This window comes from Scylla paramamosain, chromosome 8, assembly GCF_035594125.1.
Source record: "Scylla paramamosain isolate STU-SP2022 chromosome 8, ASM3559412v1, whole genome shotgun sequence".
NCBI classification, from domain to species: Eukaryota; Metazoa; Arthropoda; class Malacostraca; order Decapoda; family Portunidae; genus Scylla; species Scylla paramamosain.
The window spans coordinates 27,714,441-27,732,056 of record NC_087158.1 but is presented as its reverse complement, the minus strand read 5'-3'; the positions used below and the strand labels follow the sequence as shown (position 1 = coordinate 27,732,056).

Genomic DNA, 17,616 nt, shown 5'->3' with positions numbered 1-17,616 from the left:
TCTCTCTCTCTCTCTCTCTCTCTCTCTCTCTCTCTCTCTCTCTCTCTCTCTCTCTCTCTCTCTCTCTCTCAGTACGAAATAATTAGGGTACGGACTGACCTAAAGAGGACCAACACTCGTAGAAATTCATAAAGAGGAATTTTTGGAAGGAAACGAGATCACTGGAGAGTTAAGAAAGGAAAGAAAGTTTGTTTACAGACGTTACTGACAGAAGGAAACGAGAGAGAGAGAGAGAGAGAGAGAGAGAGAGTGAGATGAGAGAGAGAGATGAGAGAGAGAGAGAGAGAGAGAGAGAGAGAGAGAGAGATACGAAATTGAGTAGTTATGCCGACCGCTGCAGGTAGAAAAGGAAGAGGGCAGGTAGGATTTGCAGGAGGGGGAAGAGGAGGAGGAGGAGGAGGAGGAGGAGGAGGAGGAGGAGAAGGAGGAAGGAGAAGAAGATGAAGATGATGATGAGTGAGAAGGAGAAGGAAAAGTAAAAGAAAAATGAAAACCAGGACAAGGAGGAGCAGAAAGAGAATGAAGAAGAGTATAACAAGGAGCAGGAGAAAGAGAAAGGAGAGGAGGAAGAGGAGGAGGAGGAGGAGGAGGAGGAGGAAAATACCTAATTCGAATCTATTCTGGAAGAGAAATTTCCTCCCTTAGACAAAGCTCCTACCACATAAAAATTCTTCCCCCCCCTTATTGTTTTCCTCCCCCCTCCCTCCTCCTCCCTCCCTCCCTCTATCCCTCCTCCCCTGCCAGGCCTCCTTGTGCCCGCCTCTTCTCAATTCTTCCTTCTCGTTCCTTTCCACTTTCATCATTTCTGACTAAACACATCTCGGGTTTATAATGTTTTTCCTTCCTCATCTCTTTCTTCTCCTTCTTCTTCCTCTTCTTCTTCTTCTTCTTCCTTTCTTAGCATCCACCTTTCTTTTATTTTACCTTATTCTTTCTTTTTTATTATTTATTCCGTCTTTTTTCTCTTTCCACTTTTCATCAATTCTAACCAAACACTCCTCTATTTTTTTTCTTCATCTCTTCTTTTTTTTTCTTTTCTGCTTCTTCTCTACCTCTGCCTTTCTTTTTTTTAGCTTATTCTGTTTTCTTATTTCTATTTCCATAATTTCTGGCCAAACACTACACGATTTATTATTTTTTTCCTCCCTCATCTCTCTCCTCTTTTTCTTTCCTCTTAAACTCCACCTTTCTTTCTTTTCTCCCTTTTTTTATATTCTTCTATTTTTTATCTCCATCTCCGCCACATCCAACCAACCACTCTTAGTTATTTCGTTCCTCCCTTCATTTATCCATCTACTTCACCTCTTCCCCTCCTTCCTCACTATTCCGCCTTATCACCTTCTCTCTAACTCACTCATTCACTCTCCTCTCATTCTCTCCTGTCCTTCTCTTCCGTCTATAGATCATTTCTTTATCATCACGTCTATAACTGCTGGGGGCACAAGACTTCCTAAAAACACTACCTTTAATTAGAGAGAGAGAGAGAGAGAGAGAGAGAGAGAGAGAGAGAGAGAGAGAGGAGAGGGAGATGATAAGAGGTAAAGGGAGAAAGGGAAGGAAGGAAAGGGAGAGAGGGAAGTGGAGAACGGCGTCTGGTGGGAGGCGATGAAAGTGAAGCAGCCTAATGAACTGATTGTTGACTGTTGGGGTTACCTGCTGCCGCCCCTGAGAGAGAGAGAGAGAGAGAGAGAGAGAGAGAGAGAGAGGGGAGGGGGGTGAGGAGTGACAGGACCACTCCGCCCTCACACCAAACATTGAGTAGCTGTGAGACTTCCAGGAGTAAACGCTGACATTTCCTCCCTCCCTTCCTACCTTTCCTCCATTCCTCCCTTTCCTCCATCCCTCCCTTCCTTCCCTCCGTTCCTCCTCCCTCTCTTTTCCGTTAAGCCTCTGTATGTATTTTTTATCTTTATTATAACGTGATTTCCCGTATATTCTTCCCCTTCCTCCTCCTCCTCCTCCTCCTCCTCCTCCTCTTCCTCCTCCTCATTAGCTCTCTAATTGCTACTGTTTGTGTCTTGTGGGTCAATTATGGCTTAATGGCTTCACCTGTCACTTTTTTCACCTTTAATGGGCCAGTCATGACAAATGTTTCAGAAGGTCCAGTAGAGGTGATTACCCAACGCCCCTCCACTGGCCCTCCACCATCAACGCCCCTCCACCGCCCCTCCACTGCCCCTCCACTGCCCAACGTCCCTCTTTTCTCTCCTTCTACCGCCCAACGCCCCTCCACTTCTCCCCTCCACCATCCTTCCACCGCCCTTCCATCACCTCCCTCCACCGCTCACCGCCCCTCCACTGGCCCTCCATCCTTCCCTCCCTCCGTCCTTCCTCCTCACCACCGCTATCACCACAGTCATCACCATCACCATCACCACTACTGCTTTCCTATCTAACATAACACAAAACACTCGTACATGCACATACATACATACATACATACATACTTTTCCGTATCAGAAGTAGTAAGGCATATCAGTAATTTCTGACCAACTTGTGTGTGTGTGTGTGTATGTGTGTATGTGTGTGTGTGTGTGTGCAGGTCTTCACAATAGAGCGAGCCGCGGCCGAGCAGGGGGAGGCAGGGTAAGCAGGGGAGGCTGGTCAGCGCTTGGGGAGGTGTGGTGGTGGTGATGGTGGTGGTGGTGGTGGTGGTGGTGAGGGGGGATGCAGGGATGGGGAAGGCCTGAGGATGACGGGAGAGGGAGGCTGGTGAGTGAGGGGGAAGGAGCGGTAGGGAAGGAAGAGGAGGAGGAGGAGGAGGAGGAGGAGGAGGAGGAGGAAGAGGAGGAGGAGGAGGAAGATGTTTACATTGTTTTCCACTTATGAAGGAGGAAAAAACGAGACGTGCGAGAAGAGTTGGAGGAGGAAGGATACCATGATGAGAGAGAGAGAGAGAGAGAGAGAGAGAGAGAGAGAGAGAGAGAGAGAGAGAGAGAGAGAGAGAGAAGCAAAAAAAAAAGCATACACAACACAACTGTAAAGGAAGAGCATGTAGTAGACAAGCACAAAGTATAAACCCCGGCAGACTCTAAAGAAAAAAAAACTGACGTAGAAGAAGGAATCGTGTTGAAGGAATGAGAGGAGGAAGGAAAAATGAACAATAGAATGAGGAGGACGAGGAGAGGAGTGCTGAGGAGGAGGAGGAGGAGGAGAGGAGACCGGTAGAGCACACTGCACCTCGCCTGGCCAAGCACCGGGACTCACAGCATCACCGGCCACCAATGACAATCCACCGTATAATCTGGAATCATTAAGCCTCGACGCATGTGACCCTCAGGCCGCGGCGTGCAGTCTAGGGGCACTGCGGCCCTGAAATAATGGGCGCACCTCCATGCATGCATACTATTCCCCGGCACTAAACTGGGGTCGACGGATGGACCCCAGTCATGCCACACCGAACCCCATACATAGTGGAAGGGGGATGGGATGGCGATGGTGATGTCCGGCCCTGTGCAGCCACCCTCTCCCTCTCCCTCTCCCTCTCTTTCTCTCTCTCTTTCTCTCTCTGACTTGTATTCAGAAACCCTTTCCTCTCTCCCCACAATAATTCTCAAAGTCCGCAGAGATGCTTAGCCAGGTTTTCAAGAGTGTTTCTCCTGTTAATAATGTAGAAATTTTGTTAATCTGTCGCTGTAACCATAAAAAGCACCCAGACAAGTGTAACTTCAACTACAGCCTATTGAAAGTAGTGGAGGTGAAGCGCAGAAGTGTTTCAGAATATGGTCCTTTCTCTCTCTCTCTCTCTCTCTCTCTCTCTCTCTCTCTCTCTCTCTCTCTCTCTCTCTCTCTCTCTCTCTCTCCCCGCGTCTCACCCCCAGCAAACACAACGCATGCCGTCCACTCCCGGCTATCGTAGGGGTGGAAATTGCACTCCACTGCCCCTCTTGTATAGGTTCGTGGAGGGATAAGGACGTGACCTATAATTTTTGCTGTATTTATGGGGAGGTTTAGGGCCGGAGCGGATCAAGACACCGAAGTATTGAGCAGCGCAGAGGGACGCGGGGACGAGGCTGGCGGCGGGGCGAGGCTGAGTGTCGACCTTCATGCTGCCTGCAGGGATGGCTCTGTCTTGCGTCACTTCGGGGCGGAGGAAGGAAGGCGAGATGGGCGGGGTGGCCGAGGGAGAACGGGAGAGGTGGGGTGGGTGGGTGGATGTGTGTGACGGGCGGGGAGGTGTGCAGTCGCGGCGTAAGGTCAAGAACGCTCGCAACACCCTACACACACACACACACACACACACACACACACACACACACACACACACACACACACACAGTCTGAAAATACCACTCCGCCAAGAAAATGCCACACAACTCACAGTGCTCACCTGGTATTACTCACCTTAATTACTAGATACAGCGGTACCTTTGCGTCCTCGCACTTTTCACTCCTTCTTCTGCGTCTCCTCCGGTTAGTTGTAACTTTGTCGGCGGCCACCAAAAGTGAGCCGTCTCTCTCTCTCTCTCTCTCTCTCTCTCTCTCTCTCTCTCTCTCTCTCTCTCTCTCTCTCTCTCTCTCTCTCTCTCATACCTCCAGAAAGAGAAAAAAGAGAGAGAGAGAGATGGCCAAAAATTTGAAGTAAACCATCACAAGACAGTAAGTTTAAAACATTAACTAGCGCCATTGTTGCTGTTGTTTTTTGCTCTTTTTTTTTCTCTCTCTCTCTTCGTGCTAATGGTCAAGTGGCGATATAATGGAGTGGCCCCTGCCTATAGCCCCCATCACTGCCCTGAGGCTCCCCATCTTCAGTCCCCCATTCCCCCATTCCTTCCTCGCAGGCCAACCGACACATTAATCTAAATTACAGGATGTGATGAATGAGCGAATTTTTATAGCATGGCCAACATCCCCTGTGCCCATCCCTCCCATATCCCTCCCCGCTGCCCTCCCTTTGCCCCTATTTTTACTCTCTCCTCCTCCTCCTCCTCCTCCTACTCCTCCTCCTCCTCCTCCTCCTCCTCCTCCTCCTCCTCCTCCTCCTCCTCCTCCTCCTCCTACTTTCCGCCATCCCTCCCTTTCTTCCCGCCCCAGCCTCTCACGAACGCTTCTAGACTTGCAGGAATGTTAGACAGAGAGAGAGAGAGAGAGAGAGAGAGAGAGAGAGAGAGAGAGAGAGAGAGAGTTGTAGGCATGTATGGAAGGCATGCATAACTATCAGTAACTAACTTTCACCACCCTCGCGCCCACACACAGACACACACACACACACACACACACTCTCAAGTAAGCGTATCACTCATACTTACATACATACACTCACGGTTCTTTCACCCAAAGCACGTTAAGCCTCATTTCGTGCCCATTCTCCTCTTTTCTCTTCCTCCTCTCTTCTCTTCTTTTGTCTCTCTCTCATCACCTCTCCTCTTCGCCTTCTCTCATCTCCTCCTCTTCCTCCTCTTCCTTCTCCTTTCTCATTTCAATTATTATCGTTATCATTATTTTTATCGCTGTAATTGGTGCTAATACAGTAGTAGTAGTAGTAGTAGTAGTAGCAGTAGTAGTAGTAGGTAGTAGTAGTAGTAGTAGTAGTAGTAGTAGTAGTAGGTAGTAGTAGTAGTAGTAGTAGTAGTAGTAGTAGTAGTAGTAGTAGTAGTAGCAGCAGTAGAAGTAGTAAAATTTTTTCTTATTCTACAACAGCAACAACAACAACTATTACTATTACTACTACTTCTGAGAGAGAGAGAGAGAGAGAGAGAGAGAGAGAGAGAGAGAGAGAGAGAGAGAGAGAGAGAGAGAGAGATTCCAGGGAAGGGCACTCACTTGGCATGATTTAGTTGTCCAATAGAAAGTACCGAAGAATATTTATCGATATACGGGGGGGGCAGGAGAAGGAAGGAGCGGGGATGGGGTGGGGTGCGGAGTGTAAGGGCGTGTGAAGGGGGGTGCTGGGGTGGGGAGAGGAGGAGATGATGGGAGGTGATGGGGAGGGAATGGTTTCAACAGCCTCTAGGGAGCATGGGTGATGGGTGACCAGCCTTTTCCTTCCCTTCCCTTCCCTTCCCTTCCCTTTCTCTTTCCTTCTCTCTTTCTCTCACTCAATTTCATTCTCTATCTCTTCATCTCCACACTCTCCGTTTTGCAATAAGAAATATTTATCAAATTGATGGGCGTCATTATCTTTTATCGCCTTCTACCGTCACCTTCACCACCATCACCACCGTTGTCATTATCAGCGTCCTTCATCATCAACATCATCATCATCAACGTCATTAACATCGTCACGTGCGAACATTCTAAAAGACGTCGCTGTTTCTCGAGGTCGCCGCTTCGTTGCGTCATCATTCGATAGCGCGGTGGCGGAGTTCAGTGTAGACCATCAGTGTAATTGCTTTAAATTGAAAGTAAAAGTAGGAGAATTAGAGGAATTACTGCTTGATTTTGAAATGGGAAGATGGGTTCGGCGGCGGCAGGAAAGTGGAGCGCAGATCTTGCAACACTGAGCAGAATTTTTCATCTTTTCTTTCTTTTACTTATATCTTTTTCTTTTTTTTCTTCTCTTTTTTTATATTAGCGCCACTGTAATCACGTGCCCCCTTGTTCTTCCCCGGGAACCTCCAAACACACACTGTCAATTAGTTGAGTTCGTCTCGTAGCCCATAAATCATTACAATATAAATCAATCAAAACTCCCATATCTTCTCCTTTTTCTATGATTTACGGCAGTCGTCCACCATCCCTTACCTGGGCGCCCCGATATCCAAGGAGCCTTAATATGCGATACTTGGGATTCCTGACTCCGGGTGAAAAATAATGATGCCACATAATACCTCATAGCGCGTCGTTTGAAGCGTCGAGATCTGAGAGCAAACGAGACGTGTGTAGCTTGAGAGAGAGAGAGAGAGAGAGAGAGAGAGAGAGAGAGAGAGAGAGAGAGAGAGAGAGAGAGAGAGAGACCATTGATTTACGACGGCAAGGGGAAGAGCTGGCGTTGTTTGCTGCCAGACAATCCTGCCAGCCTGCCTACCCAGTCCTCGCGAAGCTTAGAACTTCACCTAAACCCCAAGCGATTCAGCTGGCCATCCTTGTATTGTACTTACCTCCAGCCATAGACACAGAATTGTTTGTTTCAGTAGTTCCTTCGAGTGACTAGTGGTCATGAGCGGCCATTTAGAGATGGTATCACTATCTTCCGCTGAATGAAGAACTTGTCAGGCGCTGAAGGAACAAGTTGGAATACTGGAGGCGTTATATGGCACATTTTCTTGCCATTTCATCTTTCCTCTATAGGACTACAATATGAAGACTATGAACGTAAGAAAATAAGGAGACTGCAACAGGCCAGTTGACTTACACAAAGCAGCTCATGAAAAATGTTGTATAGTTTCTTCTCTTGTTTCTATTTTCTCTATGAACACGATTAGTTATGAGTGAGGAAGAAGGAACGTTTTCTTCTCATTCTGAGCTCGTATCTTGAAGTGCATTGGGCTCTCAACTATTTTCAAAGGCCACAGAAATCTATCGGATTCTCGTGAGTATTTTTTTTTCCCACTGATGATGCAGAATCTTTTATAAACCATCCTTAGAATATGAAAACGCTTATAAAAACCCCAATAGCATCCTCTTAAAGTCGAAATGAGGTGACGAAACTTTTGAGAATGCGCACCCTCAGCTTCCTTCCATCACCATCGCGTGGATCACAAGCACCGTCATGAGGAACACCCACAAGTCATCAGGTCTAAATTTGGGTAACTTCGAGGATCCTTTTCATTGTCACATACCATCTGTAGTGAAAAAAAAAAAGCTCCATACCACTATGAGTAATATCGTGGGCTTGCACTTTGAGGAGCTGTGGAAGAGCAAGCGTGAGGCGCAAGATCAGAAGCGTCAGTCTTGGCGGTGGTGTGACAGCGGGATAGAAATTTCAAGATCGTCTTTATCACACAGCTCGTCGCAGTTATCATTATTATTGTTATTATTATTATTGTTATCATCATCATCATCATCATCATCATTATTGTTGTTATTGCTGTATTATCTGTAGTAGTAGCAGGAAAAGTGGCAGAAGTGTTATTCCTGATGCCATTGCTGCTGCTGCTGCTGCTGCTGTAGTGAAAGTAGAGTGCGTAGTAACATTTAATCGCCACGCTTAGCTTAAGGGTCACGAATTAACCCCACGACTTCTGTATAAATCTTTGGAACTGTCAACTCTCTCTCTCTCTCTCTCTCTCTCTCTCTCTCTCTCTCTCTCTCTCTCTCTCTCTCTCTCTCTCTCTCTGTAATACGTCCTTGACTGTCATTTAGCAAGCCGAGGTCACTGCACCCTGCTCATATTACAAAGATTTTTCACTGATGCACAAACATTGCCTTTTAACATTACACTTTCAGCTCGGGCACCCTAAATCTTAACCTTTCATTCCTTCTGCAGGCACACCACGACTCACTGGCACAGGAACCATCTCAGTGTTGGTGCAGGACGAGAACGACCATGCTCCCAGGTTCGAGAATGAGGTGTACCAGGCTGAAGTGAGCGAGTCCGTGGATCCTGATACCCAGGTGGTCGCCGTGGCCGCCACCGACATGGACTCTGGTGCCAATGCCAAGATCAGGTGAGGGACTGACTGGGAAAAGAGAGAGGAGGCAGCAGTAAGGAGTAAAGCAAAGGAAAGAAAGATAAGCGGTTAAATAAAGATTGAAAATAAATGGGTGTGCGTGTATGATAATTGTAGGAGTGAATATGTTTGGAGAAATTATGTGATGAATGAGAAATGATGTGTGAGGAGGAGATAAACTGCAGTATTTAAATGGAAATGTTTATTGTGTATGAGGAACAGATGGAAAAGATGTGTAAGGAAGTTAGAGAAGCGTGTGAGTAAAGCACGAGAGGTCGAGGAAGACAGGAGGATGTGGTGTTACATAAATTATGAATGGAATAGGTTATGAACTGTGTATCATGTGATGGAACCTAAGAGTGAGTAATGAAGATGGTGAATATTATAAATTCGGATTAGAAAAGAAGTGGGAGGATTTACAACGAAGAGACACTTCATTTCTTTCCTCATGGTACAGACGGCTCCTTACTTGATGAAACAGCTTTCTTACCTATATTTCTATATTTCTGACAAAAGTTACTTTTGTTATCCTTTTTTCATGGCAACTGTCATTGGCTGGAGCTGCCTCTGACGTGTATCTTAGGTCGCCATCTTCCTCTCCCCCTCCACATCCCCCTTCCCGCCCCTCTTCATCACCCCCATGATTCCCATTCCTCCTTCTTGTCCCCCCTTCTCGTCTCTCTCTCTCTCTCTCTCTCTCTCTCTCTCTCTCTCTCTCTCTCTCTCTCTCTCTCTCTCTCTCTCTCTCTCTCTCTCTCTCTCTCAGACAATTAAATTTATTTCATAGAAATAAAAAATAAAAACACCCATGGGTACTTTCTAATGACAGTTCAGTTACTAAACAAAGGTGGGTATAATGCAATCTAAGTTGTCTCTTACACTTGCAAGAGGTAGGACAGCGTCTTGTTGTGCTCCCCCCCCTCCCATCATCTTTCTCTCCAGAAGTTAATCCATAGACCCAAGGGAATGATGATCTTTCACCACCCTCCACCTATACTATGGGTGATGTGCTTTTGTGTGTGTGTGTTATATTGTAAAACTTGTCCTGAATGTTTAGATGAGAGAGAGAGAGAGAGAGAGAGAGAGAGAGAGAGAGAGAGAGAGAGAGAGAGAGAGAGAGTACATATTACACCGTGCTGCAGCACAACCAACCCCTGCCACCCAGATTAGCAACCAACTCACAACTAATCCTGTCCATGAAGTCCTTCACACTAAACCCTCTGCCAACCCCAGCCACTCAGCCCTTCACACTAAACCCCCCTGCCAATCCCATCCACACAGCCCTTCACTCCAAACCCATTACCAGCCCTATCCACACAGCCCTTCACTCCAAACCCATTACCAGCCCTATCCACACAGCCCTTCACTCCAAACCCATTACCAGCCCCATCCACACAACCCTTTACTCTAAACTCACTACAGATCCCATCCACACAACCTTTCACACTTAACCCCCTGCCAGCCCAAACCACAGACCCCTTCACACACTAAGCTCACTACCAATCCCATCCATGCCACCCTTCACTCTAAACCCACCACCAACCATACCCACACACCCCTTCATACTAAATCCACCACCAACCCCTGCAGCACAGCCTAGCAACCTTATGTTTCCACCAGGTACTCCTTGGTGGAGGGAGCTGCTGGAGTCTTCATGGTGGAGGAATGGACTGGCATCATCCGCACAGTGGCTCATCTGGACCGGGAGAAGGTGGCTCGGTACATGCTGGTGCTGCAGGCTCAGGACTCCTCCCTCACTGAAGCCCGCTCAGCCACCACACAGGTAAGACACTTCCTCATTGGTGCTACTTTCAGCTAGGCGTTGATGTGGTTATTTAGTGCTGTGCCTGCAGTAGTACAGGAATTTATGTGCTTGCCAGTGTGGCTTCAGCAGTAATGTAGGCATTCATCACCTGTCCTCAGTGGCAGCTTAAACACACCTAAACTCTGCACTTTCAGTAGTTCTGTATGTGTATGTGTAGATGTGTGCTTTCACCAGTACCAGTAGTCTTGGTGTTCAACATCATGATGGCACCAACACTAGAGGTAATTGGTATGAAAAAATACCACCACCACCACATTAGCAGTGACTGATGGATTTTGTGTAACTTGTGATAATCATAATCATTATTTCCATCATCCATCACATTCAAAGTAATTTCCCTCAAAGTATAATATCTATCCAGAGACATGTACAGATATGAAGTTTATTACATTCTTATAACAATGATTCATTCCACAGTAATCTAACCTGGCAATTTGGACATTGTGGTAACAAAGTGCTTTATGACTTGCAGGTTATGGTGACTGTGACAGATGAGAATGACAATGCACCAACCTTCACCCAGAGCCAGTACCTCATCCATGTGCCAGACCCCATGGCTCCAGGTGTGTGCCTCCCCACCCCTTCACCTGCCTGCAGTGCAATCTTTCATTCATCAGACTCCTCCTTTGAAGAATTACAAATTAATCAGAAAGAAGGAACATCAGAGTTTTCAACACTCAGAGTATGTCTTGGGAATCAAACCCAGGACTACAGAACTGCTGGTGTAATCCTCAAACTGCCCAATCAATGATGATAATAAATAGTTCCTAGTTATAAAGACAGCCTCATGTACAACTAAGTCACTTCATTTTAACTCGTGCTTTTATGTTTCATTATAGTTAAGTGAACTATTCTTTTACATTAAACCAAACAAGCCACATGTAAACTATAACCATGTTTCATTGCAGGAAACTTTGTATTTGGGAGTGAGGCTCTGGATCCTGATGATGGTGCAAATGGACGGGTCACTTACTACCTCTCAGGCAATGATGCTGACAAATTCTACATGAACCAAGAAACAGGTGTCATCAAGGCATCAACAGCACTGGCCGGGGAAGAGGAATACCAGTTGGAGGTTCTTGCAACTGACTCTGGAGAGACACCACTTTCCACCACAGCCACACTGCAGGTCCACCTCAAACCCAACACTTTGTTCCCTGTCTTTGAACCACTCGAGAAAACCTTCAGCTTCAGCGAGGCAGCGCGTGGGGACTTGGTGACAACCCTCACTGCTACGTCTCCCAAGGCTGGTCCCATGGGTGCTGTTCGCTTCAGTATTGCTGGCGGAAATGTGGGCCAGGCCTTTGTTGTTGATGAGAACACTGGTGAGCTACGCATCTCCCAGTTTGGTCTGGACTATGAAACAGCAGCACGATATGAAGTGTGGGTGGCTGCACAAGACTCTGATGACCCACCTCTTGCCTCTGTCACTCAATTAGTGGTCAATGTGAATGACTACAATGACAATGCACCAGTGTTTTCACAGTCAGTGTATAATGCCAGCATCCTTGAAGCACAATATCCACCACAGTTGGTGGCTACCGTCACTGCCACTGACAGAGACTCTGGCACTAATGCTGAGGTTGTCTACCAGCTTCGCCGAGATTCACCAGCTGCTGAGGCCTTCACGCTAGATGCTGAGACTGGCCGTATCTACACCAAGATCCAGCTGGACCGAGAGGAGGTGGAAGTGTACACCCTGACAGTAGAGGCTGTGGATAAAGGCACTCCAGCACAAACAGGCACTGCTATGGTAGTTGTTACTGTCCAAGATAAAAATGATAATCCACCACGTTTCACCCGTTTATTCAGTGTCAATGTGACAGAGAATGCTGAAGTGGGAACATTTGTAATCCAGGTAACCTCAAGTGACAGGGACATTGGTGAGAATGCTAATGCAACCTACAGTTTTACTGAAAACCCTGGTGGCAAGTTCTACATTGACTCTGTGAGTGGCAATGTGACAGTGGCAAGAGCCATTGACCGGGAGCTCAATGATGAATACCTACTGAAGGTCTCAGCTGTGGATGGCTCATGGCGTGCAGAAACACCACTCACCATAACTGTGCAGGATGAGAATGATAATGCCCCAGAATTTGAGCAGAGTTATTATGTATTTAATTTCCCAGAGCTGCAAAGAAATGTAGCTTTTGTAGGTCAAGTCACAGCTACAGATCGTGACAAGCAAGGTCCAAACAGCATAATTTCTTACTCGCTCAAGTTCCCTTCAGATTTCTTTAGTGTAGATCCAGCAAGTGGGGACATTTTCTCAAAACAAGCACTACAGTACAAGCACACACTCAAGGGCCCTTCACCAGAGAATCAATATCAACTGGTGGTGGTAGCCACAGATAATGGGAAGCCACCCATGTCCTCAGAGAGCTCAGTTGAGATCAATGTAGTGGATGCAAATAACAACCCACCCAAGTTCTTGCAAGACCGATACTTCACACCTGTTCCTGAGAATTCTGCTATTGGGCAGTCTATCATCCAACTTGAGGCCATAGACGAACATGACTTTGGCATCAATGCTGAAATAGAGTACCAGAAAGTGGGTGGCAATGGTTCTGACTATTTCTTGCTGGAGCAGAAGACCGGATGGATCACAGTAGCACGGCAGCTGCAGGGTCGAGTAGACACTCAGTTTGTGCTGCTGGTACGTGCCTTGGATCGCGGTGTTCCCCCACTGCAAGATGAGGTGCTTGTCACTCTGGTGGTGACTGGTGAGAACAAATATGCTCCAGAATTCCAGGCACTCAGTTATCAGTTCAGTGTTCTGGAGAATGAGCCACTGGGTAACACCATCGGCTCATTGCTGGCCAAGGATGGTGACAAGGGTCCTAATGGAATTGTACGCTACTCCATCACAAGTGGCAATGAGGCGGGCAAGTTTGCTATTGATGAAAACACTGGAGATGTGACCATCATGCATCCACTGGACTATGACTCTGTGCAGGAATACACCCTCAATATCACTGCACGTGATTTGGCTTTTCAGCCTCTCAATTCCACAGCCCTCCTCACAGTTGTGCTTACTGACATCAATGACAACCCACCCAGATTCAGCCAAGACAAATATGATGCTTATATTGCTGAAAATGCCAATGCTGGCACAACAGTGTTCAAGCTGAATGCCACAGATATAGACTTGACAAAGAATGCTGTGATCAAGTATTCTCTGGTGGGAGGAGATGGGAAGGAATATTTTTCAGTGGATCCTGATACAGGTGTGGTCACTTCCAAGCGTGTATTTGACTATGAGGAAAAGAGCCAGTATGTGTTGAATGTGCGTGCTGCCAACCCTGATTCCTCTCAGTGGGGTTCCACCATCCTTGTGGTGCACGTCACCGGGCGGAACGAGTTCTTCCCTCGCTTCATTCAGTCAGTGTTCCAGTTCACTGTGTCAGAATCAGCTCAGATTGGCACATCAGTGGGTGCTATTCAGGCCACAGATGAAGACAAAGGAGAGGATGGAATGGTGTATTATCTTCTTGTGGGTGCAAGTAATGACCGTGGCTTCCTCATTCAGCCAACCACAGGTGTTATTACAGTGGCACGCAGTCTTGACCGGGAGAGCCAGAACAGAGTGGTGCTGACCGTCATGGCCAAGAATGCTGGCAGCATACGTGGAAATGACACTGATGAGGCACAGATCACCATTTCCATCCAGGATGGCAATGACCCACCAGTATTCTCCCAGCCTCTGTATGAAACCCGCCTCTCTGAGGGCGCTCTGGTGGGCACACTTGTACTTACTGTCACAGCAGTGGATTCTGATGTGCAGCCACAGAACAACCAGTTCACGTACTCCATCATTGGTGGAAACTTGGGACAGGTGTTCAAAGTGGACCCACAGAGTGGTGTGATTGAAACAACAGCCCAGTTGGATCGTGAGACCATTCAAGTCTACAACTTGACAGTGGGGGCCATTGACAATGGGTCACCACCACAGACTGGCACCACGCTTGTTCGTGTCATCTTAGATGATGTGAATGACAATGGTCCACAGTTTGATCCTCCTAACATTGTAGGCTATGTGGGAGAGAATGAACCAGCCATGACTTCAGTGATGACTCTCAGTGCAACTGATCCAGATTTAGCACCCAACACACAGCCTTTCACATACTATATTGTGGGTGGTGAACACCGCGAATTCTTCACAGTAGACCAAGCAACAGGGGAGGTCAAGACTACCCGCAGCATTGACCGTGAAACCACACCAAAGCTCACCTTCCGCATTGAGGTGGAGGACAGCGGCAAGCCCAAGATGAAATCTGAATACCCAGTGTCCATTATTGTGGTGGATAAGAATGACTCTCCCTCCACACCACGCACTGTCACAGTCAAGGTGCAGACCTTCCAGGGAGTCTTTCCTGGAGGCAAAGTGGCTGATGTCCATCCCAATGATGCTGATACAGCTGGTCAATATTTCTGTGAGATTCTAACTGAAGATGCTGCCATCTTTTCCATCCCCAACGCCTGCAACCTGCATGCTATGAGAGTGCCAAGGGACCACACATACACATTGAGTGTTTCAGGCAATGATGGCAAACATCCAGATGTCACCTCCAAGGTCACTCTTCAGTTTGAATCCTTTGACAACAATACTTTGGACAACAGTCTAACACTGAGACTGCTGAATGTCACAGCTGAACGCTTTCTCCGCCTGTACTACAAGCCTTTTGTAGACACACTGGTACCCATGTTTGCAGGCGGCCAAGTACGCATCTACTCCATGCTGGATGTTGACTCCCACACAGATCTGACCCTCTCAGTAGCCTCTCAAGGTGGCAGCTCCTTCCTCCAGCCAGCTGAAGTGACTCGCAAACTTGCAGTGGAGGAACCCAGCCTCACCCAGTCTCTGCAGGGACTACAGATGATTGTTGACTACAACCCCTGCAGTGACACACCATGCAAGAATGGTGGTGAGTGTTCACATGGCATTCATGCTTATGGAGAAACAGAGATTACAGATTCTCCCAGCTTTATTTTTACATCATCACTCATTCGCCACGACGTGTCATGCAGATGTCGTCAGGGCTTCACGGGGTCAAGATGTGAACTGCGCCAAGACCCTTGTTCACCTAACCCTTGCCAGTTTGGTGGTACCTGCTCCAGGAAGAGTTTCCATTTCATGTGTACCTGTCCACCTACCCGCCAAGGACCACAGTGCGAATTTGACAAGACCAATGCCTGTGATGACAACCCGTGTCGCAATGGAGGTTCATGTCAGACAACACTGGAAGGTGGTTTCTTCTGTCTGTGTCGACCAGGGTACCGAGGGAATCAGTGTGAGCTGGCCAGCGAGTCCTGCCGTCCCAACCCTTGTCTCAATGGAGGTTCTTGTGTCTCCCTGAAGCCTGGCTATCATTGCTCATGCAAGATCAACTTTTATGGCACCCATTGTGAAAAGTCTACCTTCAGCTTTAGTGAACTCTCCTACATGACTTTCCCTACCCTGGACTCCACCACAAATGACATCTCCATCACTTTCTCTACCAACAAACCTGATGCACTTCTTGTCTACAATTATGGTCTCCAAACTGGTGGTCGCTCTGATTTTGTGGCCATTGAGCTGAAAGGTGGACAGCCCCGCTTCAGCTTTGGTGGAGCAAGAACAGCCATCTCCAGGATCCAAGTGGAGAAATCAGTGTCAGATGGCAAGTGGTACAAACTGACAGCGACTCGCAATGGCCGGGTCATATCCCTCAGTGTTGCCTCCTGCACCCACAATGGAGAGACATGTGATGAATGCCGCTCCAATGATGGCACCTGCTACAGTGATGACACGGCACGCACTGGGTGAGTTGATGGCTGAACATTCTTTCTGAAATGTGCAGTAAATAAGTGATATAATTTCTTAGTTGTTGTAATAAACTCCCCATCTCATACTAATCATTTCATGGTTTGCAGGACACTCAACTTCAACAATGAACCAATGTACTTGGGTGGAGTGATGACAGTAGACCCCCTGCAAGAGCGGCCAGGCCAAGTCCTTGCTGATGACTTCATTGGATGCATCCAGACAGTTTCTATAAATGGTCGGCCACTTAATCTCACAGGTCCTATCCAGGTAAGTAACAGACAATGGACTGTTTTCATCTATTTTGCTTTCTTTTTGTTTACAGACAATAATTATTTGCTTGTAAAATGGAATGGATATGTTTTTTTACCATAACTTATTTACTGTGCATCACAAGTGAACTTTCCTTACAAGCTTCTCACCAGCCAACTTATCATGATATTCCTGGTTTTCCCCTTTCTGTAACTAACAGCTTGTATTTCCTCAGGCTCGAGGGATCTCTGACACATGTGAACGAGTGGCTGATGTGTGTGCTGGGAACCCATGTGGTGAAGGTGCCACCTGCCTCGACCGCTGGTCCACTCACATGTGTCGCTGTGCCAATGGCTTGGTGGCACCAGACTGTGAAGCGTCCCTCCGCCCTGCCTCCTTCACCCGTGGTGCCTATGTAGAGTTCCTCATAACAGAACAGCACCGCCGCCGACAGCTGCTGCCACGCCTCTATGAGCAACACTCCCGCTGGTCACGGGAGGTGCACACCCGCCACACTCGCCAAGTGTCGCCTCCACCACCAAAGAGTCTCTCCTTTAGCTTCCGCACCAGGATGGAAGACGGACTCTTACTGCACTCAGCCACCAACAATGACTTCACACTGGTGGAGGTACGCGGAGGACGGCTACAGTACACTTCCAAGCTGGGTGCCAATCAGCCAATCAACATGACCATTCCAGAAGTGTCAGTCAGTGATGGGGCTTGGCACAACCTCACCCTGCTGGCTGCCCAGTCCACCTTCAGGCTGGTGCTGGATGGTGTACCTGTTGGTGATGAGCTGGATCTGCCCTACATTCACGACTTCCTGGATGCCTACCTCACCTCCCTCACCCTGGGTGCTGCCCCTCGCTTCTCAGGCCAGCTCCCCTACACTCCTGTTGGTAAGTCAAAATTCTCTCACTGTTTAATTATTGTTATCAGCCCAGCCAGCCTGTTCTAGCTTCACCTTTTTGGAATAAATGTTCCTTTTACTGTAAATGATGGTAAGATAGCAAGTTGTTATTAAAACAACTAGCTGAGATAAATCAGAATTTTCTTTATACATGTTACATTATCCATATTTAAGAATACAAACTGTTTTTTGAGGAAGTATTAATTTTTGTCACAGTTCATCTTTGTAAATTTACATATCTTTATTACTCCTTTTAATAATATACTTACATTTA

General features: G+C 47.3%; 1 protein-coding gene across 1 annotated transcript in view; it reads left to right on the top strand.

Moving 5' to 3' along the window:
- LOC135103085 (cadherin-related tumor suppressor-like) overlaps nucleotides 1-17,616 on the top strand; it is a 76,702-nt gene that overhangs the window by 55,634 nt on the left and 3,452 nt on the right. Inside the window, 6 exon segments of the mRNA XM_064009069.1 lie at nucleotides 8,369-8,549; nucleotides 10,173-10,335; nucleotides 10,850-10,940; nucleotides 11,286-16,179; nucleotides 16,291-16,450; nucleotides 16,668-17,331. Of these exon segments, the coding sequence (XP_063865139.1) occupies nucleotides 8,369-8,549; nucleotides 10,173-10,335; nucleotides 10,850-10,940; nucleotides 11,286-16,179; nucleotides 16,291-16,450; nucleotides 16,668-17,331 (6,153 nt within the window).